The sequence below is a fragment of the Penicillium brevicompactum genome, assembly GCF_028827555.1.
Source record: "Penicillium brevicompactum strain IBT 35665 chromosome Unknown utg000006l_segment0_segment0, whole genome shotgun sequence".
Taxonomy (NCBI): domain Eukaryota; kingdom Fungi; phylum Ascomycota; class Eurotiomycetes; order Eurotiales; family Aspergillaceae; genus Penicillium; species Penicillium brevicompactum.
Genome location: NW_026623209.1, coordinates 2676143 through 2701814, shown reverse-complemented (window position 1 = coordinate 2701814; position 25672 = coordinate 2676143). Strand labels below are relative to the sequence as shown.

The window sequence follows — 25672 nt, the reverse complement described above, 5'->3', positions numbered from 1 at the left end:
GCCCCAAAACATTGTGCCACGCAAGGATCATCTCGAGACATGCCCAGATGGTACCGAGTATCCATACACCTGATATAAATTCCCTCTTATCTGAAAGGAGGCGGAACTGAAGAAACACACCCCAACGTTCACAGGTGAATCTTGGAGCCCATAGAAATTCAATGTTGGGCATGGTTAACGAAACCCGTATCTCCAAATTCAAACGACTAGTCAACAGTGATTTTCCAATAAATCTTGATTACTCTCCACTCATTACGTCCATGTCAAAAATAGCGCGTTGGCACTCTTCGAAACCAAACTTGCCTGGACATGGTCTTTGATTCGCGGACACCTGTGCAAAGACAACATATAGCTAACAATGTGGTTCAATGAAAGAAGATCCTTTTGCCACATCAGTATACTTTGATTGGATGGGGGCTATTATGCAAGTCACCACTTGCTGTATAGCCTTCATAACGGCGGCGGCTTCAGATCTGTGCGCACAATTGAGTTGTTGAGCTTAAGCGCCTTGGGAAGCTTCCTCAGACCATTTTAGTTCGCAATCAGCCGCTGAACTGTGATGTGATGGCTGGAAAATAGATCCTGGATCAGAAGATTCTCTCAAGGTAATAAAAGCCGGTCCCTCGTAGTTTTGAAATATCACTCCCCAACTGCTTTCCTCAACAACGACTCAAACAAGCCAATATCCAGTCAATTCCATTTGATAAAGCTGCTGTAACGATTTTCTATATCGCACAACTGCACAAGTCTTACCAGTCAGAAGGTATACACTCTTCCTTATTTTGTGCGAAAACATATGTTGAGAATAACCTTGGAAATAGCATAATCGACAATATGCCGAACAAGTGGACTAAAATCAAGATCGCCGTCTTTACGCATGCAAATGGTTACAAGAAGCTAGTTCGTCCTAGTGTTTCCCTCCACAAAACAGCTTTCCCGAAGACTGCGGCAGATCTCGAGAGTCTAGGAGTGCGTTTCGACTTCGCAGGTACCATTGAAGAAAATGGAAAGAAGTTCCACAGATACCAGGTTCAGGTAAATGCTGGTAACAAGATCCCAACTTCTTGGAAGCAGTGGGTGTACTTTGGGGGAGCTAACCCGAATTGGAATAATCCTATGACAACACAAAAATTCCCATTTTTGGACCTCACGACCAAAAGGTGACCACCTACTGGTTGTGCCCATAGTAGGTGTATTTATGCGTATTTCTGGTTTTGAGATCCTAACATGTCCACGGGTACTCCGTACTCCGTACCAACAGAGTCGGGGCCCACGGGTCACGTTCGTGCTGACTAATACGCATTTTAGCCCGAATCCGGCTAGACATCCTGGGGGGAGTACCCTAAGAAGTGCAAATGATGTCATCACCAGCTTGGGAGCAATACTGACGTTGAACCTGCTTGAAGATGCGACGCTTTTCGAGATTCTTCAGTCCGCGCTCAAAGTCATTACCCAGGCAGATGTCGTCTAGGGGTGGGAGGCCTGATCTGTTCGAGTACACTTCTGGGCGATTTCTGTGAGTTATGACGGCGGTTAGCTGTTGAACGCCTCAACAACGATGAACTAACTTGCTGTGTGAAAGATAGATTCAATGAAGATCTCCGCCGCGCTGAACGCCGTATCCAATTCGACGTGGATGCCCTTGCAAGGGCGGCCTGCCACTCTGTCGGTCGACATGTCAACAACGTGGCCTCGATCACGAAACTCGCGGAGGGGGGCTTCAACCGTGTCTTGCAAGTGACTTTCGATGACGGGTATTCTATTCTTGCAAGGTTACCATACAAGACAACTGCCCCAAAGCACCATGCAGTGGCCAGTGAGGCTGCTACACTCGCATTTCTGCGTGCCCATGGGGTCCCAGTCCCCAAAGTCCTTGCATATTCACCAGATCAGACAAATGCCGTTGGAACCGAATATATACTACTTGAAAGGCTTCAAGGAACACCATTGAGTGACCAGTGGTTTTCCATGGATACCAAAACCCGAGTCAAAATAATGAGACAGATTGTCGATTTGGAAAGACAGTTCATGAGCATCCACTTCCCAGCAAGCGGAAGTCTTTACCACCGTCATGACCTCGACGGCTCACAACAATTTATCCCAGTCTCGGACGATATCGTCGTTGGCCCAACTGCACAGCATGAATGGTGGTATCGAGAACGGGCTTCTCTGAAGGTTGACCGCGGCCCATGTAAGTCTTGGCCCAGAAGTGCATGTTTCTATTCTTTGTTTCTTTAGCTTTTTGGAGAGATTGACAATGAGCCAGGGGGCACCTTTGCTGCATGCTTCGAAGCACCCGCCAAGCGCGAGATAGAATTCTGCAAATTATTTGGCAAACCACGCCAACACGTCGAAAGATACCTACGCGAGATACACCAATTCAAAAGCCTCTCGCCTGTTCCGTACCAACATCTTCTTACCAATTATCTAAAGTTAGCGCCCTACCTCGACGTCCCATCCGACCACCGCATGTCTCGCCCGACTCTTCGCCATCCGGACTTTTCACCAAACAATATCCTGGTGAATAAGTCCAACGACGTGGTAGGGATCATTGACTGGCAACACGCAGTCGTTTTACCCCTTACTCTGTGCGCTGGAATTCCCGATCATTTTCAAAATTGGGGCGATCCATTGTCCGAGAAATTATCCAAACCAGAGGTCAAATTGCCAGGTAATTTCGATAAACTCAGCGCCGAAGAACAAGAAACTGTTCAAGAGACGATGCGGAGACGGATCGTCCATTTCTACTATGCTGCGTTGACCATGAAATCCCTACCGGATCATTTTGACGCTATTAGAAGCGAAAACTGTATGCTTCGAGCGAAGATTTTCCATCATGCACAGGCTCCCTGGGAAGGGGACTCTGTCTCGTTGAAGTATACTATGCTACAGGCTCTCAAGAATTGGCCTATGCTGCTGGATGGAGAAGCACAGACGGGATCTGTTGAGTGTCCAATCCAATTTTCCGAGGAAGAAGTGCAGAAATGTACAGAGGATCATCGGCAAGAACAAGAGAAACTACAGGAACTGGGCGAAATGCGGGATATCATCGGGACTGATGCTGTAGGCTGGGTTTCAGATGAGAATGAGCTTGAACGATCCCGGGCTATCATCCAAAGCATTAAAGACGGGTTGATGGAACACTCAAGCACCGAGATAGAGAGAACTGCGGTCCTTTCTCATTTCCCTTTTGATGACCATGAAGAAAACGCATGATCATTTCAGCTTTGGATATAGAGGATATTTATGCATATGTAACTTACAGACATCTGCAGATAACTAGTCCCGAATACAAGCAACTCTGGAATATATGATCATCCACGGTGAATCGCAAGTACTTTTTGAGACCTTCTCTGCTGACTGGTCGGAGGTCAAGCCGTACAGCAATTCAAAGTACGACTCTTTCTTTTCGATGGCAGAATATGAACAGGTAGGTAGAGGTCTCGCGGACGCAAACCTTGGAAGTCTCATCACACCATTCCTTCTTTCAAATCCATGATCCCCCGCTTCCCGAATAACACGATCCTGAATGATGTTACCACATAATTCTTGCTTTCAATTTCTCAGTGATGTTGATTGATTGCTGCACTAACTGGTTAATGGGGTTCGTCACTCCAGATCAGCAAGCATTACACAATGAGTGTAGCGATCACGAGTAACATATCCACAGGAACTCAATCATTCCAACATTCCTACCCCATTCCTATAATCCACTGGTACCATTCCCCCCTTGTCGAGTCGGAAGCTTTTGCGGTTCCGGAAGTAATGGAAGAGGAAAGATGCAACCAGTTGTTTCATTATGCGAAGACCCTTCTCCATTATCCCGCGAACGACTATTTTCTGGGTCAGATTTTGACAAAGAAAGCCTAGCAACAATACTAATCAGTTCTGACTTACAAGGAGTATCTTTCGTTATTAAACAATGCCTGGCAGATCCTCTGCCGTAATTCTTCATCACGACCATAGTCAAAACCAACTACTCGCAGAAGCATATTACTAAAATTGTATTCCTGGAAGAATAGACTGGCAAATTCCAACTACCTTAGATAAAATCCTGCTGATGCCCAGTCCAGTAAACAGACACGGCCGTCCTCCAACCAGAAAACATTCCAGGAAGCTATGTCTAAATAACAGAGCACCGATAGGATAGGATCAAAATGAACCTAACCATCTTCGGGAAAAAGCCGGCTATTAAATCATTCTTCCACTTATTAAACATTGCTAATAGTCAGATCATTTGTATCTGGCCAGAGCAGGCCAACTAAAAGGCCATCACCCAAGCTACCAGGCCTATCGGCGGTAATGGAGTGAAAATACTGAAGAATATGGGCGAGTCTTTACATGTGAGAATCTAAATGAGGCTCGATAATCTTGCCCTGAATAAAATCCGATATTATATAGCCCCACCCCTTATTATCCACGAAAGATTCATGAATTGAAGGAGCTGTAACAATATCAGAATTAATAATGTCGTATGTTTTTTACTGATTCTTTGACTCATAGGAGGAGACAAACGGGCCGAACTTGACTACCAAGTCACAGTCTGGTAGCTTAACGACCTGGTTCCCAGACCTCAAGCCTCTAGTGAGTTGGTCTTCTAGACATGTACGGTAGTAGTCAATGATTAACTGGTGATTGTCTAATTGTACAGACATCGTGGCCCTAGACCTTCCAAGACGGGGTAAACAGGGTGAGAGAAGGGTTCGGAGCAGAAAACGAGATGCTCTCGATCGCTCTCGACGCACATAATCTACTGCCTTGTAATTTGTAGCTTGGCTTTTTTTTTTCGCTGGAAGCATCCATAACAACCCAATTCTTTGGTTATGGCTTTGGGATGTGGAATCCTGACTTGTTCGAAAACTTGCCCACATTTTCATGAAACATGTCAATCACCACTTTTAATCATGCATCTTTCACTGAACCAGAAACGAGCCACGGGGGGTAATGTTGTATATCAGTTTTACATCCCAGAGAAAAGCACGGAGAGAGCTCCCGTTACCATACAGCACAGCACAGATATAAGGTAGCTATTCATATTTCTCCTCTTACCAAGTTGACACGCCTTACACCTGACAGCATGTAACCCTTACAAGTTGTAAGGCTGTTTATTTTTCTGTATACTAACTAATTTAGTGCTTTTTAATTGCTAAGATTAGGATGATAGCTTGTTGATTTCCGAAGCCAGAAGATCGTCTGTGTCAGGACTCAGGAGCACCTGAGGCGCATTCCAAATCCTATTCCACTGCCTCAGGGCACAAGACCAGGATTCCAAGACTGGCACTTGGAACTGCGCTCGCTATATATGGGACCAGTTCGTGACAGTCTGCAGGGTTGGAGTTAGGGTTTTAGGCTAATATCCGGGCCTAAAAAAGCTTGAAAATTATAGCAGTCGTCTATAAAGAGGTCATAAAAGAGGGCTTAGAGCCTATCAACAGGAGTACCGCAAACATATTCATATGATATTGTAGAATTATGAGAGACAAAAAGAACAAGAGGGAGAGAGAAGCTCTCGCCATCTACGCCATCTACACCTACAGGGAGCGTGGCAAACCAGGCAAACACCAAACAAATTCTGAAGCCTAGTTACTGAAGTTCTATAGCTAGTATATGTAGTTATTTGTTGCTATCGTATCCGTTTAAAACCATAACATACAAAGCGAAAATGTCATAAAAGACTTTTCTAGATACAGTCAGTGCCCAAAAGTCTTTGCACATCCGCTGTTTCCCCCCCCAAAACTGCCCATTTTGAACCCCTATTTTCTCCTCAAAATTATAGGGTAATGTATTTTTCGGCTATTTTTATATATTTGAGAATTGCTACATCTTTCCTCATACATACAAAATTTGTTGATCAAATTTTGAAACAAAGAGTTATCAATTTGTGCACGTGCTGGATCACGTGATCTCGCTGAAGCCTGTCCCGCCAAAGCACCCAGGTCCAGCACCAAAGTCCAGCGATCCTGACAGAATCCAAGGTTGGGAGTTACCTATGGGCGCTCATATATATAATCGCCTTTCCGACGAAACTCGACATTTCAATCACTGACTACCTAGAGTATTCAACAACCATGAATATTGGATCATTCAAAAAGAAGGATTTTGTTTATTCAATAGTTATATTCTATCAAATATTCTTACACGGGCTATTACCCAGTAGGTTACAAAAACACAGGGGTCAAAAATGGTCAATTTTGGTGGGAAATGGCAGATGTGCAAATACTTTTGGGCACACATGTGATTATGAGGTATTACTGTATCACCATTCAAGGTGTTAGGAGCTGCCTTCTGGGTAGTTCCTATGTTGGATGAATAAGGATCAGAGTAGTCAACTTGCATGTAATTTACTATTGAGACTAATCGCTGGACTGTGTAATGATGGTTCCTGCGAGGGTGAGGACCGACCCGTGGACCTGTGGATCCATCCATGGATCCTGCAGAGGATGACTGACGTACACGTGACCCCCGTCAGCAGTTTGTATGTTAATACAAAGTTATGGTATGGTACACTATAAATTGTCTTTTGATCAATTACGTAAACCAAGCCCGGATGGTCTAGTGGTAGGATACCTGTTTTGGGTGATCTTGTGCAAACCTGGTCGCATCACAAAATACAGGTGGTCCCGCGTTCGAATCGCGGTTCGGGCCCTATTTTTTTATTTTTCTTTCTCCCCATTATTTCTATAATGGGGAGGGAGGCTGTATCATCCAAGCATTTAACATACCTATCTTGTTATAGACTGATACCAGGGGCACTGCCGTATTGATCTATCCAGATAAACTATATAGCTGGTTAAAAAACATAATAATTGTTATGGGATCTTCTTCTATACAAGATCTTCTATATTTACACTTGCTATTTACTCCGTAATAATATCTCTATATTTATTCTTAGCTTAGTTTGCTCTAAATAGTGATTATTTAACCCTCCTCGATCTTTGTCAACAAGCCCGGATGGTCTAGTGGTATGATACCTGTTTTGGGTGATCTTGTGCAAACCTGGTCGCATAACAAAATACAGGTGGTCCCGCGTTCGAATCGCGGTTTGGGCCCTATTAAACATTTTTTTGTTTCTCTTTCTTGCCTACTTTCGTAATGGGGAGGAAGGGAAGGAAGGCAGTGCTATATAATATCCAAGCGTTCCCAATGAATATGTCTTATCGTAGACTGATATTTGGGGGTGGTGTTGATCTGTCCAGATAACCCATATATCTATCTGGGTAAAACAACATAATAATTGTTACAGGTTCTTCTTCTACAAAAGACCTTCTGGAGTATGTTATACTTAGTGATAGATTCCGTCCCTATCTATATTGATGATTTTACCTGATTTCAAGAACCTATAATAAAAATCGATGCCTCTTCCAAGGGTTTATTTTGTTACCTCCAGCAAAAATCCCCAGTTCATTTATTACCTAGGTATCTATCTATCAGCCTTCAAATCATACATATCCATGGATGTTCAGTTCCGTAAACCCCCTGTGTATGTATGTACGTACCTACGCTAGTGAATGGCAACATGTTATAAAGTTATCAACCTGAAAACTTCCCTTTTTTCCCGTTGATTTCACTAGCCTTTAAGGTTCCTTCCTCTTTTGTTTAGTCAAATTGTCTATCTCGGCCAGCCTTTGCGCTTCGATTAAAGCGGCTACTCGACCGCCAACTGTAAGACTCTTGTCAAAGTAGATATCAGGCCTGCGTGGATAACCGGTAATGTCGAAACCCGGATGCTCATGAAATCTTTTCCACAAAGGGCAAAGATTTGAACTGTGCAGAATCGGGAACCCAAAAGGAATCCAGTTTGTTTTCTTGAGGCATTTCGTGCATCCGTGTACTGCTATCACAAATCTGGGCGGATTATGAGCGGTCCATCGTGACTTGACAAGTTTTGTCTCCCCGCAACCTTTACCCTGACATTGAACCTGTATCATATCCGGGAGTAGTCCAAACTCCTCTGGGCGCAGTAGAAACCATCTATCAAATCTGTCCAGGGACTTCATCTGAAGATCAGGGAATGAAGCCCGTGAGTACTTGATCAGATTATCAAAAGGTATCAGCCTGACATTTTTGGCTTGGCATTCTGGTCGTCCGCAACTTGATCTAAAACAGTACCAGAAGATATAAAGACTAGGATCAGACTTTGACCAGTAAGCAAAAGGGTCATCCAAATGTTCTTTGCGGCACCCAGAGCACTTCCGACTCATAACATCATATGGATGCTCGCGGAGGATAAGTGCACTATCCACAGGAGGCTTCCTTGAGCGAGCGATCCACCAGCCGTAAGCGGTCAATACCGTAAATGCCAGGGTGAGAATGTCCAGAACTTGGGGGTTGCCTTCACATCTCTGGAGAAGGTAAAATGCAACTTCAAGATCTGACCGACACATGATCTTTCGTTTTCTGAATTTTAGCCCATCTTGCGCGCCTATGAAATCAATCATTGGGGTAGGGAGATCCTCCCAATCCCAAAAATCAGATTCTTGAAGCTCCATTCGAAGGCTGTCAGATAGATACCCGGTCACTTGTGTCTTCGTCGCTTGCAAATGGTGGATATGTTTCTTGGCGTTAGGTATGAACGCGTATGACAGTCCTTCTAGGCCATGCCAATAGTCTACTATCTTCTGTAGTCGACGGCGTCTCTAATATTAAGTAGTCAGTACCAGCAATGAAAATATGACCGAGAACCATCATACCAGAAATTTGTCATCTTCCATGTTTAGCATATTGACCGTCTGGTTAAGTTTATCTGGCCCAAGTTTTTCCAGAGCCTGAAACACATTTTGAAGTGCTGTTTTGTCTTCCTTTGTGGGTTTAACACGATGAGATGTTTCTGTTGAAAGATTGGCATCTGGAAAGGCTTTCTTCAGTTGGGCCATTGCTTGGCCTGTCCAGGCGTCCTTTTTAGCGGTAAGGTGGCGCGGGCGACATAGGTTTTGAAGCAATCGGGGATCCAGCTCGTAGAAACGTGGCGGTATCTTTATTCCGCTTAACCGAGCAGCAAGATCTAATGCCAGGTCTTGTGATATCCCAAATCGTCGTCGCCATGCCTGGGCCTTTTCTCCATCACCTTTCACGTACATAAAACGCTGGGGATGGGCGACAAAAATGATGAACCGCTTCAAACTTTTTTTGCCTGGGGTCAGTTCCAAGTACAGAGTCAAGCCCATAAACTCATTCCAGAGGCGAAGAGGTTTCAAATCGAGCTTTTTCAGCATCCGTTGCCGAACATTTGCGCCCCAGCAAATTTCAACCTTTGCCTTCATCGCCGCACGGAGGGTAAAGGTAAATTCTTCGTAGATATCGAGAAGATCTTCTGGGTAGGCGTCCTTGCAGTGAGCGCTAATGTCTCTGCGCGCAATATGATCAAAAAGTAAACAGTTGTTTTCTGTAGAGAAACCGGCCCTGTTCAACTGAACAATCGAGGGGCTTGACAAGTCTTCCGTTTCTCCACCACAGGGGTCATCAGTAGCAAACGTGGGATTGTACAAGTGACAGGCGACAGCAGCATTTGTGCTGCCACTTGGGCGAACCAGATATTCCTTAGGTCGGGTGAGACCTCGTTCCTCCCACCAGGCGAATTCTTTTTCTTGAAGCCTTTCAAAAGCCCTATCAAGATTCCAGTCAAAAAGCACCTGCGAGTCTGTTCTCGAATGAGCCTACGCCAGGCTATCATTATAAGGTAGCCCTCTTGCCTTTACCTTCAATTTTTCTTTCCGGCTGTTCGCCATCAGCGCATCGAATGAGACTGAGCAGCTCATTGGCATAATCAAGCTCGTTCTCGGGCAGTACATAGCTGGGGTCCGCCAGACAAAGGTTTCCGGAGATGTGGACTTTGTTCTTCTCTGACATATTGGCATAGAACTCTTGTTGGCAAGATGGAAATCTAACCTGGCAAGGATCTTCAATAAGGGATAAATAATAAGAACATAGGAAGGATAAGAGTAGTAGATAAAGAAGAATAGAGGAAGAAGGAGAGTAGTGGAAGATGAGGATAGAGAAAGACTATGTCTATGACGGTGTGGGTGTGGGGGCCTGAGTCGGATGTATTAGGATGTATTGCAAGTTGACCTGAATACCAAATTGGCCTGATACTGTATATTGGGTATCGGGTGGGACCGATCCACAGCGGATCCTCCCGCTACGGCAGTACTGTACATACATAGCCACCATGGCGCCACATAGCTTTTTTACACATCGAAGCTTCACCGCCTTTGGTATAATTAACAATAATTAATTCAGTGATCACGGCTTAGCCAAGACCGTTTGCCCCACCAAAAGGGTGGCAGTTCAATAATGGAATGAATCTCGTTCATGCTGGTGGTTGAAGCAAATTCTTTTGATGAAGATACCAGCGAAGGAAATTACATGGGCCTTTTGTTCTGCCTCACGAGAGCAAACAGCGCAAACATTATCGACGGGGAGTCAGTTGGGTTACGGGACAGTGTACGGAGTATTGAGGCACTATTTACATTTAAGAAAGTCAAGTGAGAGCAGGTAGATAAAATCGTGATAATTTTGGGCCACCAAGGGTAAGCCTGTACATGTACATTGTTCGCTGTCCACAATTCCAACGTTCAAAAAGAAAACAACCCAACCGCTACACCTGTACACCTAAAACCCATAAACCTCTTAGTTGGCACCAAGGGTTTGAACCACGTTCCTGAAAAGGACTCCAATGGCAGGCAGAGAGAACGAAGGAGTCTCGCCAAACACATTAGACAGACCCTTGGTCTGAGCCGTGAAGTCAGCCACGTCCTCGGTGGGAGCGTGAACAGGCTTCTCCGACCGGGTGAACAAAGTCGACAACCCACTATCGATCTGCCCGGTGACGTCACGAGACTGGTTGTTCTGGCTCTTCTGAGACGCCTTGTCGAGGCAGCCGAGTCGCTGAACGATGGCGGCATTGTCGAGAACAATGTAGTCACCGGAATAAGCATCCGCGAGCAGGGAAACCGGTGCGTTCTTGAGAGCTTCCTGGAAAACGACCTCGAAGGAAGAGGCGTCGTAGATCTTGATTTCGAACCGAGCCTTGTTCTTCTTCTTGTGTGCCGAGGCGGAAGCAATTGCTAGTGAGTTGGTGCGCGCGTTCACGGCGATCATGGTGTTAGCGGTGCCGTGCGAGTCGACAGAGTCGGAAGACTGGATGGTGCGGACGACGTCGTCGACTGTGTTCCACGCGGCGACGGAATGGGTAGAGGCGATGACCAATTGGCCGCCAAGGAAGCTAGTGGAGCAGGGGTTTCCAAGGAAGACGCCTGTGCGGCGGTAGTGCACAGCGCAGTTGCGGGCGTCGACCAGAAGAACGAGACCATCGTTTGCTGCGGAAGTCGAGGGCAGACAGACAGCCAGGACGGAGCCGTCCTCGGAGAATGACATGCAAGCAGACTTGAGAGGTGAATCTTGAGCTGAATCAAGACATCCCTTGAGGTCAACGACACCGCGGCACTTCCATGTGTTCAAAGGTTGCTGGGGTTGATCCTTGGCCTTGAGACCACTGCGGTGCTTGATAGTTGGGCACCAGAAGCGGAGGGTAGAGTCTGCGCCGAGAGTGGCGAACTCGTGGGAGCCTGGGCGGGAAGTAAGGCCGAGAACGCTAGAATGGTGCTTCGCAGAGTAATGGGGACCATCGACACGTGTGACAAGCTCCCATGTATCGCTTGAAGCGTCCCACTTCCAGAACTTCAGAAAGACCTCCTGGTGGAGAGAGCCGGCTTTCCGATCAAGGGCCTCCACGTCCTGGGTGTGTGGGGCCCAGGAATCGACTGTAGCCATCCACTTTGCGTCATGAACAATGTCCAAGTGCTTGACATCGGGAGCAATGACCCGGGTACCTTCGGGGCCAATGTTCAATGTAGTGGCATTGGTGCGCGCAAGAGCTTGACGGGAGATGCTGGAGTTGGCGCGGATGTCATAAGTCTGAAGGACAGCCGCGTTTGCGGGCTGAGAGCCATGTTGAGTTTGACTGAATTGGTGAGAGGCTGGGACGGAAACGATCAGTCTCTCGGGTTGTTGGGGGTGTAGCTTTGCTACGACAGATCCGTTCGGCGAATCAACGGAAGCCCCAGCGTCTGGGGACAGTTGCAAACCTGTGATGGAGGTGATAGGCTGCAGCTCTCTTGTCGACAGAACCATGACGGAGTTGTCAGCTAGCTTGATGACGTAAGAGCTGCCGCTTGCTGAAACAACGATGTTGCAGATGGGGGAAGAGAGATGGGGGAGGAATGATTTGCGGCCGGTGTCCATTTGCCAAAGAACCATAACTGCCTCATTACCGCCTGAGATGATATAGTTTCCTGAGAAAGTGTGTTAGCTCTGTTGCCCGAAAAACGTACCAATGCAAATGTACATACCATCCTTGGACCAACGCAAAGTGTTACAAGCCTCTCGGTGCCAGTGCAACTTCCTGGGCGCTGCCTTCTTTTCGCCGCTATCCTTGCCGAAAAGGGTGTCCAAGATATTCTGGTAAATAAGGATAGAACCGTTCGCCGTTCCGATAGCCAGGTCGATCGATTCTGAGCCCTGGATGTCATAGCTGACACCCTGGACAGGAAGTATCACCTCGCGCCAGGCATATTGCACAGTCGCGAGATTTTCGAGCTCTGGACCACTTGAAGTACCCAAGAATAGATGATATCCGTCACTTGCAAGAACCACACGACCATTACGGGTCACCTTGATGAAGTTGAGCTTTTGGGAGGTCTCGAGAATTGTGACACCTTGGATTTTCTCATCACCGAGCGGGCTGACCGAGATTTGTCGCTTGCCGCCCTTTGGCGAGATGATAGAAAAACACAGAGAAGACTTGTTTTCTTCCTTGCCAATCGAAGCCAAGCTGGTCGCAATTGTCTTGGATGTAGTTTCCCAGCGCGCAATCCGCTTCCCGGTGGTCCAGTTCCACTTGCTGATAGATCCTGCCGAGGTGAACACATAGAGATTGTCTTGGTTTTGAGGGCAGATGTTAAGCCCAATAATTGTTTGTCCTGCCTCCAATTGAATTGTGCGTGTAATGCGAGAGGTAGATGTTGCGATAACCTGAACGGCCGTGTCAAGTCCGACCAAGAGGGATCTGTGGAAAAATAGAGTTAGAATCAGCTTGGCGCGCTGGAAGAAGAACTTCTCACGTTTCGTCCTCAGTCAAGATGGGATCCAGGTTGGTATAACGGCCACCGATCGGGCGAGAGAAGGACCACGGCGCGGGGGCTTTTTGCTTAGTCTCAGCATCTTCGGTTTGGATTTCGCTGCCGGATACCGTCACAGCTTTGGATTGTTTGATTGACTGAGGGCTCTGGCTCTCATTGGCGCCAGAAACTCGGCGCTTCTTTGATCGTTCGTCGTTTGACCGGACGGGCTTCTCGGCCGCATCGCTGGGTCGGGACCGCTTCTGCTGTCGCGCGGACTGATTGGCCGCCATTTTTGGAGATTAAAGGCTCAGGGATCGTGCTAGAATGAGATATGAGTTCTGCAGTTCACACGATCATAGCTTGTGCAAATCGGTGGGCAGTTGCAGAGACTTGTATCTGGGGATCTAAAAAGTCGGGAAAAAAAACTACGATTACATAATCAACTCTTATCGCGCGGCGCCCTTATCGTGCCAGCGATCTATAAATCGGCCTCAGGACTTCTTTCTCGTTTTGACCTTTTCTGTATTCTACTCAAAAGCCTAGATATATCTGAGATTACTGGGGCTCATTTTAATAATGTAGCTCTATTTTCAAAAAATTGACCGTCTAGGCGCTCCGAATTTAACACGGATACCGTAAATCCTACCATTTGAAAAATGACACCCACAACGGTTACAAGGCAGTTCACTACAATTTAGAGCTGTAATAAGAGAAATTTCCGCTGAAAATCCACACATCTTTCCACTTGAGTCTAACAGCCGCCCCCGCCTCCTCCTCCTCCACAACCACCTCCTCCACAACCACCTCCTCCACCACCGCCTCCTCCACTACCGCCGCTGCATCCTCCGCCTCCTCCCCCAGTACCACCACCACTACTACCACACCCTCCTCCCCCGGCACAGCCAACACATCCTGCTCCTCCACTGCTGGCCCCGCAATTACTGCATGCTCCACATATTGATACATTCCCGTTTGTAGAAGCACCGCATCCTGATGTCCCACAATTCGAACCACAATCTGTAGCACAGACCGAGTCAGTATTCATGTTTGAATCTGTACACAAGCCGGAACTATTGCTGTTGCATGGCGGAGCGCCACCGCCATCAGGGCCGCCTGCTACTCCTCTCCAGAAGCCATCTGAATTATTATCCTCTGATCGCCGTGTGCTTGCTGGGCCATTGTGACTCTCAAAACGAGGAGCCAAGTTTGGAACATCCATAAGTCTCATACGGCGGTCACGGAGAAGCTCATATTCTCTGGTCTGGACTGATCGAGGCCAGATTGCCCAATAGGCAAGAAAATAGTGACGATAAGCTCCCGCTTCGAAATAATGGCTGTATGGCTGTGCACGATGAATTCCACCAAGCTTTACTCGCGTGAGAGATTGATGGTAGCGGGAAGGGTTTTTGGTGTGCAACCATGAGGTGGCAGAGCAGAACGAGGAAGTCTGGCACATAGCTGCTGCTCCTTTGGTAAGAACAAATGAAGCATGCAACACCGAAAGTCTGTTTTGCATCCATGATCGTGGATTGCGAAGATCACCACTTGCCTCAGTATCGGCATACAGATGATGTCCCCGAGTCAAATGAAGCGCAATGATTGACCAAGAGTCGAATGGAAATGCCCATACATGTTTGGCAGTGTTGCAATCTCCACAACGAGTTGGATATCGTCCATATGCCTCGGTGCAATCCCAAGGAAAGAGGTCCTGGCACTTGTACAACGAACTGCCAAATGCACCCCAGTCATACCAATATTCCTGCAGACTATCAATAATATCGGCATCGTCGTGGCGTCCGAAGTGAAATCGTAGAAGGTACTCTTCCGTCAGGCCGCTCGGAACATCGTACTTAGTCTTGACGTTGTGTCTCACGTAGCCTTCCTGGGGACATACAAAGCTCATCGTATATAATGGCATCACACTGAAGTGTAAATGAGATGGACCGTTGACTAATGGCCCAAACAGGGTTTGGTCGAGGAGAGAGTTGCAGAAATTCTGGCAATTATTTGTCCTGGCATTCCAAGTCAACGGTAGATCGGCATTGAGGAGATGGTCCACTATGCTCCTCAAATAGACGTCCACCCGCGTCTTGAGAAATAATTTGATTTTCCCGCAAATTTGCTCGATACTCGAATCGAGTATTTTCCGCTGGTCTGAAGCCGGCAAGCCTGGATCATCGAACGGTTTTCGGCTAGCATCCAGGACCAATCCAATGATTTCGTTTTCTTTCTCCTGCGAGAGTATACCAGAAAACGGAGCGCCCACAACTTGCTTCAACATTGCCTTATAGCGCTTTGGCCTCTGTATCAAATGTGCTTGCTGCCAGACAAATCGATCCGGCTCTCCACTCACAGCTAGTCTTCGACTCTGTGAATCGCGATCTGCCATTTTGACCTGGAGAACAGGAAGACTCCGATGGGTGATAAGGGCTCCACCCTTTGAGCTGAGATGCACAACTGCTGTCAAAAGCCAGTCTACCAAGCCCGAGGAAAAGAAAGATCTTACTGGGAAACTCCGTTTTCAATGACCAAGGGTCCGACTCTCAAAGCCATGTGGACATTTCCAAAAGGGTATCTCTCCGTATAGCGACGGAAGAAAAGTGGAATATCCTCATCGGCCGTTGCCTCACTTGCAACGCTGGTTGTGCTTCCTGTAAGGAACTGGGGCAACTTTTCAGTATTCTCATCTATAAAATCAGGATCCCCAGACGTAATGTCATGTTTGGAATCAGCAGCGTTGGAGTTGAACATTCTGAAAGGGTTTTGCCTTTTGGGCTTTACTGAAGCCTGTAGCCCTCGGTACTTGGCTCGTGCCACTGATTCACCCAGTTCAAGGATATTGCACCGCTTGCCTTGATGCCGATAACCTTGCGAATGCTTCTCATTTTTATCGACGGGAAACAGACAACGAGGCTCGCCAGCGAGGTCAGTATGCGGGACTTCTTCACAGTGACACATCTCTCTGCTGATGGGTGGCGTGATTGATTTTGAGAGAATGCAGTGTTTGTATTTTTTGGAATAGGAATCGTCGCCATAGTAGTGGAGTCGATAACACTCCTCGCAGATTGTAGCAACCTTCTTATGTTCATTCGTAAACATACTTCCTCGAATTGTGCTGTCACAATCTGTGCATCTTTGTGGCTCAAAAGTAGGAACATGAGCATGGTCAACTTTTGATAGCCGTACTATCTACAGAATTAGTATTATACCCACTCTTGCAAAGAAAAGATGGGGATAAACGAAAGTATGGAGGAGAAAGGATTCATACACTGGGGAATAGCAGGTCTATTCCAAAAATCTTGTTTGTCAAGAGGTGGCCGATGCTCGATGAGCTTTTCAATGTCCAAAAGTCCTACTCAATCACTCAGTTATCTGATGCGGACAGAAGACAGTGTCCGAGATCATGAAATTGGAATAATTTACTTACCGGCTGCTTGCAGTAGAGTCATTGCCCGTCGCTCAGTACGCTGATATCTTGGGATTCCTTTCTACTTTTTAGCATTGATCATCCCATCCATGGGTGCCCAGGTGGTGTGAGAATAAACACTTACTCTGCACATTCCTCCTCACATCACTTCTGATTTTACTGCTAATATTTTGAGACTTTTGGTCCAGGAGTTTACGTTTCACTGCCTGGTCATATGAAGTTGTCTTTTTTTGGCTCTTTTCTGTGTGTGTGTGTCCCCCTTGTAGATCTTTCTCCCTGCCTGAATTAATAAATAGTCAGCCATCCGCTTTAGTGACTTTTTTCTTTTCTTTTCTTTTTTTTTTGGAAAATCCGACACTGACCATACTTATGAGCATGTGCCCTGGCTTCATGGCTGACTTGATCTAGGAACGTGTCGAATCCGTGAATATTACTATCGCTTTCGTCTTCAATTTCCACATCATTGAATCCAGGTTGATTCCACGCTCGCAGAGTGCGAATGATGTTTTCCAGTTCACCCTTGACACCCTCCCAGTACATAGCTTCAATTTCGCTTAGTAGATGAAGCTTCCCGGGCCCGATTGAATGCCAAGGTATTTTGGGAGCCTGTGAAATGCTCCCTGAAGTGGAGAAGGAATGGGTGATTGGCCCTAGACATGACATTGTTTTTGATTTATCCGCGATATGGTAGAAGAATCCAGATTTTGAACATAAGAATTACCCAGGGGGTCTTGTTGCTTACATACATGCTTAGCGAACACAGCAAGGCCGCCTGGGCTGGGCACCCACGCTCGGCGGGCAAAGATGCATTTCCATTGGAGCAAACGGATCTGGCGGGGGCTGTGCTGCGCCCGGGTGCAGCGAGGTACCCGCGGCCTGGCTGACTTTACAGAAAAGGCGGCTGCCTAATTGCTTATCCCTTCGACGCTTCCCCTTCCAAGGTTAGATTCAAATATCGAGAGTGGACACTCTTGGATGGCTTCTCAATGAATCCACACTTAATAGATCTTCACAAAGAAGCCAAACATTCTGTCAAAACGCTTGAGATCAGACAGAGGTCAAAGAGATATCCTCACAATCCTTACACTGGACAAACCCCTGATATCCCACATCCACAATTATTCGAGTCGCCGACCGAGGCACAGTCAGATCTTCCAAAAGCAGCTGGCTGCGCAATACATTTGGAGCTTTTAGAGGCCTTTTTCACTCTGCGTGTCAAGGTTTTGAATTGTCAAGTACTTGACGAAACCTTTGGTATTGCTCCGCAGACCAAGAAGGTATACCGACAAGCATATTCTGTTTCACAAGACAGACACTTCAAAGAGGTAGTGCGCATAAGAGACGACTTCTTCCGGGGGAAAAGAATAGCAAAATGGGGATTTTTCCTAGAAATTGCCGTTGGGAGATTTCTTGGATGGCTAGATGTTGTTGACCAGTGGATGGAATCCTGGACGGTGATGGTTGACCCCCAACTGCCGGCCTGTCTTTTGCCACCACTAGGTCGGTTAAGAGTCTATTCCGAGTTTATGAGCTTTAGCTGATGCAAAGACAGATATTCTTATGGTCTGGCATGCGTTTTTACTCAATCCACGTGATTTTGAGACATTTTGCGCGGAGAATCAATGGCAGAAAATACGAACAATACCTTTTCCGTGGTCAGACATTGTAAGCCACAATCAATCGAGATGCCACCCGGCTGGAATATCGTCTAATGTACTTCAGCACCAAACCATCAATTCAGATGACTGGCACTACAGGCAATCCGAAGCGTCTCAAGACTGGCTCCTGCAAACCGCCGGGATAGAACCAGACCTCTATGCCTATCTGGTGCTGGCCCGCAACCCAGAAAGCCCCACCAAGCCCAAAAAGTGGAGTCAGGAAGAAGAGTCCATCAAGCCAAAGAGCCTCATTGCAGACATGTTGTCCAATTACGGCAGCTTGACAAAATCTGCTCCCTTTGTCGCGACTGATTATTCCAAGAATAAGTTGACTTCAACGGATCAAGTCATCATTGACATACGGCAAGAGAGCTCTTATCTAAAGGAGTTCATCCTACCCCTGAAAGAAAATGTTGAACGCCAAATGAAGTTTGTCGAAACGATGCACGCCCAACTCTGGATCCGCAGTCCAGCAGTACAAGGGACATTGAACCGAGCCGTGGATCGCTATACCAAATTCGTTGAGCTCTTCGAAGCATACCCTGGGAGCGTGCTCGTGCCAACAATCGATATCGATCTAGTTTGGCATACGCATCAGGCCTCAGCGACAGAATACCAGAGGTCGATGATCAACCGAACTGGCCGCTTCGTGGATCACAATGATAAGATAGGGAAGCCGATTTTGAGTGGTGGATTGGAAAAAACAGCCAAGCTGTTTACAGAGCGTTTTGGAGAAACATATACCAGATGTCTTTGCTGGGATTGTGAGGCTTCAACATCTGCATTCGACAACTCTGACGGTGATGTCGACGATGAAGTCATAGATTTACTTGTCAAAAAGGTGCAGGATGACCTGGAGTATTACAGATTAGTTGAGTTGACAAGGCGTAATGGAGGTCCGTTGCCTGTGCGGCAATGATCATTCTTCATGGGCCTTTATTTTCTCGATTTTCTCTTAAGTGTAATTTTCGATTGGTGTATAATTGGCAGGGGATCATCGATCTTTCCTAACTTCAGCCGATAGTTGCAAGTCTTCCTTCCACAAGTGCCTGTATTCTTTCCTCATAGCAAGTCCGCCGGTGCACATTGAGGCGACAGAAGATAAGTCCTTCAAGCACCTCTCTCGAGACTTCAAATGCCCGGAGACAGAGTGTTTGCGTTGCCTCATCGAGTCTAATCGAAAAGATAACCCGGAGACCGACGTGATGATAAAGAGATTGGGGCATCGCACTCTGTTCCCGGCAAAGGGATGCATTTGATGTGGATGAACCAGTGGGTTCCACTTCAAGAGTCTGGGCCAAGGGAGGCCGATTGTATGCTAGTCGAGCGAGGTTCACAAGACATAAAACATACGGCTCGTCGATTCGGGTAACAAGGTCGAATTCATTGATAATGTTGATGCACACTTCGTTGGTAGCGCATTCTCCAAACTGGAGAGGTCCGTCTGGAATTGTCAGACAGGGTGGTGCGCCAAAGGTGATGCACGAGAACCTGGTCGATGAACCTAGCGAGTAATTATCAATTATTTTTCTAGCCTCTCGAAATTGAGAGACATACCAAATGTGCGTTTGGATAGCTGTCGGAGATAGAGTATGCTCGCAACTGCTCCACCAGCCGAATGGCCTGTGAACACAATCTGGCGAGTCCCGGGGTGCTTGTCGAGATATTCCTGAATTATCACCGATACAATCGAGTCTAAAGCTTTCGCACTATTCAAAAAGCCAGAATGGCAATGGATGTCATTCGTATCCGGTAAATCCTAGGCCTGTAAGTGACAACACCCAAGACAAATTTGGGGGTTTTTACAATGAAGTGAATGGCGCTCTTTGGCCGCCCATTGGCATTGACCATGTGGTCTATTGCACCTGCACTTCCTCGAATGGCAATGACCAAAAGCGGCAATGCGTCGCTCTGAGGGGTGTTCGAGCTGACTATTGTGGATGTCATAGCCTTGACGGTCCCCTCGGCGGACGGCTTAACGGCTTGGCCTTGAGTGAATGTGAGGTCATGCTGAGCAGGACATATAGAAGGATCGTATGCACCCAACGCACATTTCCAGGCAACAGAAACCAGATGTGCTTTCTCTGCGGAGCTGGATGTTGTAAGTCGGTGGTGAGAGAAGGCTCGAACTAAACTTACCATTTCCAATCTGGGTATTTCGCCGTCTCTAGTTGAGTTTTCTGGTCCACTGATACTTCCTTTTCAAGTCGCTCGATCAACTCTGTGATTTGACCACTTACGTCTCCTTAATAGTGCATAAGTATGTGTAGAGATTTGGAGGAAGAGAGAAGCTTGCCATCCAAATCAATCTTTTCTAGAGCTCCCCCAAGGACTTTCGATAGCTCTGCTACAGCGGCCGATGCGCCTGTTGAGTTGTCAATGAAAGGAAATCCCGAAGCGGGAACAGATGCGGAAGCATTGAGTGCAGATGCGTTTGTCTTTGGGTGGCCTTGAGCCAATTTGATTAATCGTTTCATAACGCCAAAGCCTGTCACAAATAGACAGGTGTGTGTGAGTGGGAAAGATACGTTGGGACAGAATATGATTGCGTTCAGAGTGCTCTGTACGAGAGACCTGCTAACTTGTGCGGAGTATGGAGTATAGGCATGAGTATGAGTTGGTCTTCGAAAGCACCTGACTACCTCCTATTGCATCGTTCCTGCCAAGTGAGGGGTACTTTTTGACTGGGTCAACGATGAATCAGCTGATCCGTGCTCCAGAGCTGGGAGCGCAGCTTGGAAACAATACAGGTTGAGACGCCGCCCTGGAATGGGCGATCCCCGCAAAGCGCAGCGTCCACGGGCCCACTGGTACCTCTTGACCCAATCAAGAGCCACCCATATCTGACAAAGCATATGGATCATGTGACCCGCAACAACTGAAGGCTGTCTTGGTCATGATGTTGGTATCAAGCTGATTTGAAGACTACTGAGGCTTTGCATAGCTATGAGATCTTAGAAATTGGGTATATCTTTTGCTGCTACGGTGTCATTGTAAAAAAGGTCTGTACGGAGTGCTCAAGGCGGAAACAGATGTATACTGTACAACATAAAGCGGTGTCGGGTGGCAGAAAAGTCTGGTTCCGCATCACTCACGCGGTACGGCTTCATCACTTCTTTCGACAATCGGGCAATCAGCTAGTTTGAATCGCCAAGATGATTATTCCAGTTCGTTGTTTCTCTTGTGGCAAGGTAAGCAGTCAGCCTGAGTCCCTCATGATATCTCTACTAACCTCGTGCAGGTCGTCGGTGACCTTTGGGAGCGTTACCTGCAGCTTCTGGATGAAGGTGTGCCTGATGGGTATGAGAACCTCCGGTCTGAGAAAATCGCGCCCAGCTAACAATATCCCTGCACAGTGATGCCATGGACCAGCTTGGCTGCAGACGGTACTGCTGCCGCCGTATGGTCATGACCCACGTCGATCTGATCGAGAAGTTGCTTCGGTATGTTGGGGAGACTGACCAATCGCCAATCCGGGACTCGGAAGCTGACCTTTGCATAGCTACAACTCCGCCGAGAAGGAGCGCTCTAAGGCTCAAGTTTAAGCCATTCAATACTCTCGAGCGAGTCAACCTGTCACCGATGGCAACCCGAAGCTTTTCTACCGATCCCCATGTCATACCACCGGTTCCGTTCCCTGCTCGCACTCTGAGCTTTTCGACCGCCTTTCCCGTCATTTCGGCCCGGTGACATTGACCGCAATTCGCTGGATGGAATTTCTGCTTGAGAAGATTGAAAAAGAATTGGACCCCAAGCTAAGACGTGACTGTTGGTCTTGGCCAAAATCCACATCTGACTGCCACGTCTGCAGTTCCCCGGGGGTAGAGCGACTTCTGATGCGTCGAGCGACTCAGGCTGAGAGACAGGAGTTTGAAGTCCCACAATTTATTCTGGGATATGCATTTAGGGTGGCGTTTTACGCTACACACTGGGATATGGCGTCAAGGGAGGCATTTGCGTTTTGATACCTCATCAATGAAGTTTATCAACTTTTTGCAGTTCTTTTTCTGGACATGGAATATCCGTAACCTAGTCCCAGGCAAGTGATCCGATGTTTCACCTTGTGGATAGTTCATTTTAGAGGAGAACTTTTCGAACCCAAGCTGATATAGACTTCGCTCATTGGCTCTGGACGAAAGCTATGCAGAACAAGCTCGGTTGCGCTGGACCTGCAGGGTACCTAAAATAGGTTCGGCCCCATTTGATCCATGCGTTGTTAAGCACGGAGTACGGTAAATGCGGAGGCGCCTATCCAAGGGGAAAAGCAAGAGAAGAAGGGATGTTCTTAATATAACCGAGGTTAGGCGCCGTGATGAACCTGCATTTCAATGCTCGGCGGGCCACTCACGTCGTGCGGAGCTACACTCGACCTAAACCGCTTAGGGGACGAAAGCGCTTCTGCTTCCAACAGCCAATCACATTTTCGAAAATGCATGGAAAGATGCAATTACTTAACTATTGAATTGGCACAGAATCTGATAATCTTCATTCAGTCTCTTGAGTATCAAAAAATCTACGACTTGGGAGTTTGGACTCCCATGAGCCCTAACCACCTGGGCAACCGTGCAAGAACAGGAGTATTTCCTCGAGCCCTGGAGGTACTTTGCGTATAGTATCACGTGTAGTATACGCTAGGCATGTAAGCATAGGGACTGGGGCTCAGCTCTCTCTTCTTCATCCTTTCGTTTTTCCCTCCCAAATTGCGCTCTACGTCCCCCATACAATCTGGCCATGGCCGTCAGGTCGCCAGTGTCGGTTCTACCATTCCGCGACTCGAGCGCATCTTATAACTCGCTGATGTCAATGTACGTGGTTCCCCGCATCTACAGAAATCCGACTGATGGACGGACAGGTCCCTGAATGGCTCGGTCCACGAGTCGGTGAATGGGTCGATCGGCAAGGAAAATGAGGGGAATGAGAGTTCCCACTATGAGATCAACGACTCAGCCAGCGAAGACGACGATCCAGAAACAGATTGCGATGATTCTCCGCTATCTCCAACCCGTGCGGAGGAAGCACAACCACAGCCAGACCTGACGGTATGTGTGCTCTCAGCATGGCTTGGAAATATTCTAACCATCATCAGATTCAAACCGAGTGCTCTGATGTTGTCGGTCCCAGCGCCAAGTCAGACGAAGATGAAACACCACAGTCTGTTATTTATGCTCCGCCTGGGTTTGAACCATTTGTGAGTCTTTCTGCTGTTGTTTGCTTTCTGCTGTTGTCGCATCTTAGCTAACAACCTGCCATTGCAAAGGCGCCAATGCAGACCACTTTCGAGGGAATTGAAAACTCACAGTCACCATCAGTCAGCTCGGAGGAGCCAAACGATTCAATGGCTTTGACAACGAAGAAGAAGGTAGTCTGGATGAAACCCCTTACGGCGACGTTTGCTAATTGCCCCTGCAGTTTGGCAATAGTCCAACTTCACCTCCTCCTTTGACCACCTCCATGAGCCTGGAAAGTGATACCCCCGAGCGAGCAACTCCTCGTGCGCAAACAAGACAAGAGTTCGACGAGTTCGAGCGACGAGCCCGTTCAAGCAGCTTCAGAGGTATGCTGGCTACACTGTACCCTCGATGGTGATTCACTTTGCTAACTTTCCTTCAGATAGCCCAGAAGGTATATTAAGTCGATACCGTTTGCATACTGAGTAAACTAATTCTATGTCAGGGTTGACCAGCAAGGAGGCTGAGATCAAGGCTCTCAGAGGTGCTCTGGGAGAATGCTGGACACTGTGCAATACACTGGCCAACCTAAGTTCAATCCACCGAGAACGCATGCTCAAATCGCACAATGATGACATACAAGAAGATGCATGGCGATCATGTTGGAAACTATGCCAAAAGCTCTATGAGACCCGTGATGATGACTACGCGACACAAATCCACCCTACTTTAGATCTCTGTCGAGATTTCTGCCAGGCTCTATTCGAAGCCCGAACTCGCGAAACCGATGTCTCCGACTCCGTCTTACGTGTGAGCTTCGAGCTAAACAACCATCTCTACAACACACACGACCGAAACCTGCCCGATGCATTCCGCGAAAGAACCTTGGATTTCTATATCACCTTGTGTCACCGACTCATGAAGCAGCGCGAACGCATCACAGAGACTGACTCCCTACTCAGTGCTTGCTGGACACTAACAGAGATGTTGTTCAGTATTCGACAGAGCAAAAGGGAGAGGAAATCGCTGGACGAGGATCTGCTTGGATCCGCAATCCAAGCATGCTGGGAGCTCTGCGATATCTTCCGAGAAGGATGGACACAGCATAATCTACGCAATTCGGATCGAGGAACGCCCCGCCCTAGCCAGACTACATTCTCCCAGGCCTTCTATCAAGCTTCCCAGCTATCAGAGCTGGACTTTGGTGACGATTCATCAAGTCAGCTCGGCCACCCTGAAACACCTACCACCATCTTCGAAGATACTGCAACCATTTCACCAGATGAGGGGCCGATCCCCAACATATTTGTTCTTGGATACGACAAAAGAAATGGCTCGCATAACAAGTGGTCATCTAACGCTTCGAGTATATCAGAGAAATCTCGGTCGTCAAGTCGCACGGCTTCATCTGCCAATACCGTGACGACCATATCAGAAGATCCAAATCTCACGCGACTCAAGATCCTAATTACAAGGGCGGCTATCGACAGCGGCTTCCAGCGAGGAAGCCAGAATCTCTCGTCATTTGTCAAGTCACTTCCCTCGGACACATTTGGCTCTGCGTCATGGCAAACGTCGCTGTTGAAGAATTATAAAAAAGCAGTTTCCCTGGACCCGGCATTTAGGAACGTTGGCCTGCAGGCTCGGGCTAGTGCCGTTGATATTGCACATGCGTGTCAGGCTATGGTACAGAACGGCCAATGTTCTTGGCTTCGTGATCTCTTCCGGCTTGTGTTTGGATTCCACTTGGAAGAGGCTATGGGTCGCAAAGGGGTTGTCATTCAGACATAACGTGATCGTAGTTGAAATGTCTTGGCGGGTCACAAGATTTATTTCCAATAATGGTACCTCGGGTAGAAGACCGATTCATAGCCCATCGATGCCGAGGCCTCAGGGGTAACATTTGAATCGCATGCTCTGAGCCATCATGCACAACTTTGACTTTGCTTTTGGGTGTTCATTTGCGTGGAGTTGAGGTTTTGGGGGTTGGAGTTCTGGAGCTATAGATACGCATGCCATGGATAATTTTTCCGATCCCCTGTCGATCCGCAGATCATCACAAGATATGAGAACTTGGATATTTCGTGTGGTGTAAAGTGTAGCTTCATAATTGTCTCTTTGCAATCTTCCAAGGTTTTGAATGGAGTGCAGTTGGCCCGGGGAAATTGAAAGGGAGCATGTGACCATGAGCACCCTAATCAACCGGATGGCCCCTGTAGACCGGGGCATCTATGCATCACGATGGATCATGGGTATTGTTTGTGTCAACGCCCTACCTATTGCCTACCCTCGGTCAACTTT

General features: G+C 47.4%; 7 protein-coding genes across 7 annotated transcripts; 4 read left to right on the top strand and 3 right to left on the bottom strand.

Annotated features, from left to right (window-relative positions):
* Nucleotides 1-834: 834 nt before the first annotated feature.
* On the top strand, nucleotides 835-3216 carry N7506_009222 (aminoglycoside phosphotransferase family protein; the record flags this gene model as incomplete). The annotated part of the gene is made up of 3 exons (XM_056958515.1): nucleotides 835-988; nucleotides 1583-2191; nucleotides 2267-3216. The coding sequence occupies 3 exons, from the start codon at nucleotides 835-837 to the stop codon at nucleotides 3214-3216; spliced, it is 1713 nt and encodes a 570-aa protein (XP_056807905.1).
* A 4358-nt stretch (nucleotides 3217-7574) lies between these two features.
* On the bottom strand, nucleotides 7575-9846 carry N7506_009221 (uncharacterized protein; the record flags this gene model as incomplete). Its single annotated transcript, XM_056958514.1, has 3 exons — nucleotides 7575-8636; nucleotides 8691-9637; nucleotides 9696-9846. 3 exons carry the CDS (start codon nucleotides 9844-9846, stop codon nucleotides 7575-7577), a joined length of 2160 nt encoding a protein of 719 aa, XP_056807904.1.
* Nucleotides 9847-10626: 780 nt separating this feature from the next.
* N7506_009220 (WD repeat protein) lies at nucleotides 10627-13408 on the bottom strand (the record flags this gene model as incomplete). The annotated part of the gene is made up of 3 exons (XM_056958513.1): nucleotides 10627-12290; nucleotides 12348-13063; nucleotides 13119-13408. The coding sequence occupies 3 exons, from the start codon at nucleotides 13406-13408 to the stop codon at nucleotides 10627-10629; spliced, it is 2670 nt and encodes an 889-aa protein (XP_056807903.1).
* A 397-nt stretch (nucleotides 13409-13805) lies between these two features.
* Nucleotides 13806-15869, bottom strand: N7506_009219 (uncharacterized protein; the record flags this gene model as incomplete). Its single annotated transcript, XM_056958512.1, has 3 exons — nucleotides 13806-14135; nucleotides 14749-15562; nucleotides 15625-15869. The coding sequence occupies 3 exons, from the start codon at nucleotides 15867-15869 to the stop codon at nucleotides 13806-13808; spliced, it is 1389 nt and encodes a 462-aa protein (XP_056807902.1).
* A 2298-nt stretch (nucleotides 15870-18167) lies between these two features.
* On the top strand, nucleotides 18168-19122 carry N7506_009218 (uncharacterized protein; the record flags this gene model as incomplete). Its single annotated transcript, XM_056958511.1, has 2 exons — nucleotides 18168-18200; nucleotides 18268-19122. The coding sequence occupies 2 exons, from the start codon at nucleotides 18168-18170 to the stop codon at nucleotides 19120-19122; spliced, it is 888 nt and encodes a 295-aa protein (XP_056807901.1).
* Nucleotides 19123-21358: 2236 nt separating this feature from the next.
* On the top strand, nucleotides 21359-21748 carry N7506_009217 (DNA-directed RNA polymerase core subunit RPB10; the record flags this gene model as incomplete). Its single annotated transcript, XM_056958510.1, has 4 exons — nucleotides 21359-21394; nucleotides 21445-21503; nucleotides 21560-21646; nucleotides 21706-21748. The coding sequence occupies 4 exons, from the start codon at nucleotides 21359-21361 to the stop codon at nucleotides 21746-21748; spliced, it is 225 nt and encodes a 74-aa protein (XP_056807900.1).
* Nucleotides 21749-22934: 1186 nt separating this feature from the next.
* N7506_009216 (uncharacterized protein) lies at nucleotides 22935-25162 on the top strand (the record flags this gene model as incomplete). Its single annotated transcript, XM_056958509.1, has 7 exons — nucleotides 22935-23008; nucleotides 23056-23242; nucleotides 23290-23391; nucleotides 23461-23562; nucleotides 23613-23757; nucleotides 23814-23825; nucleotides 23877-25162. The coding sequence occupies 7 exons, from the start codon at nucleotides 22935-22937 to the stop codon at nucleotides 25160-25162; spliced, it is 1908 nt and encodes a 635-aa protein (XP_056807899.1).
* Between the last annotated feature and the right edge of the window lie 510 nt (nucleotides 25163-25672).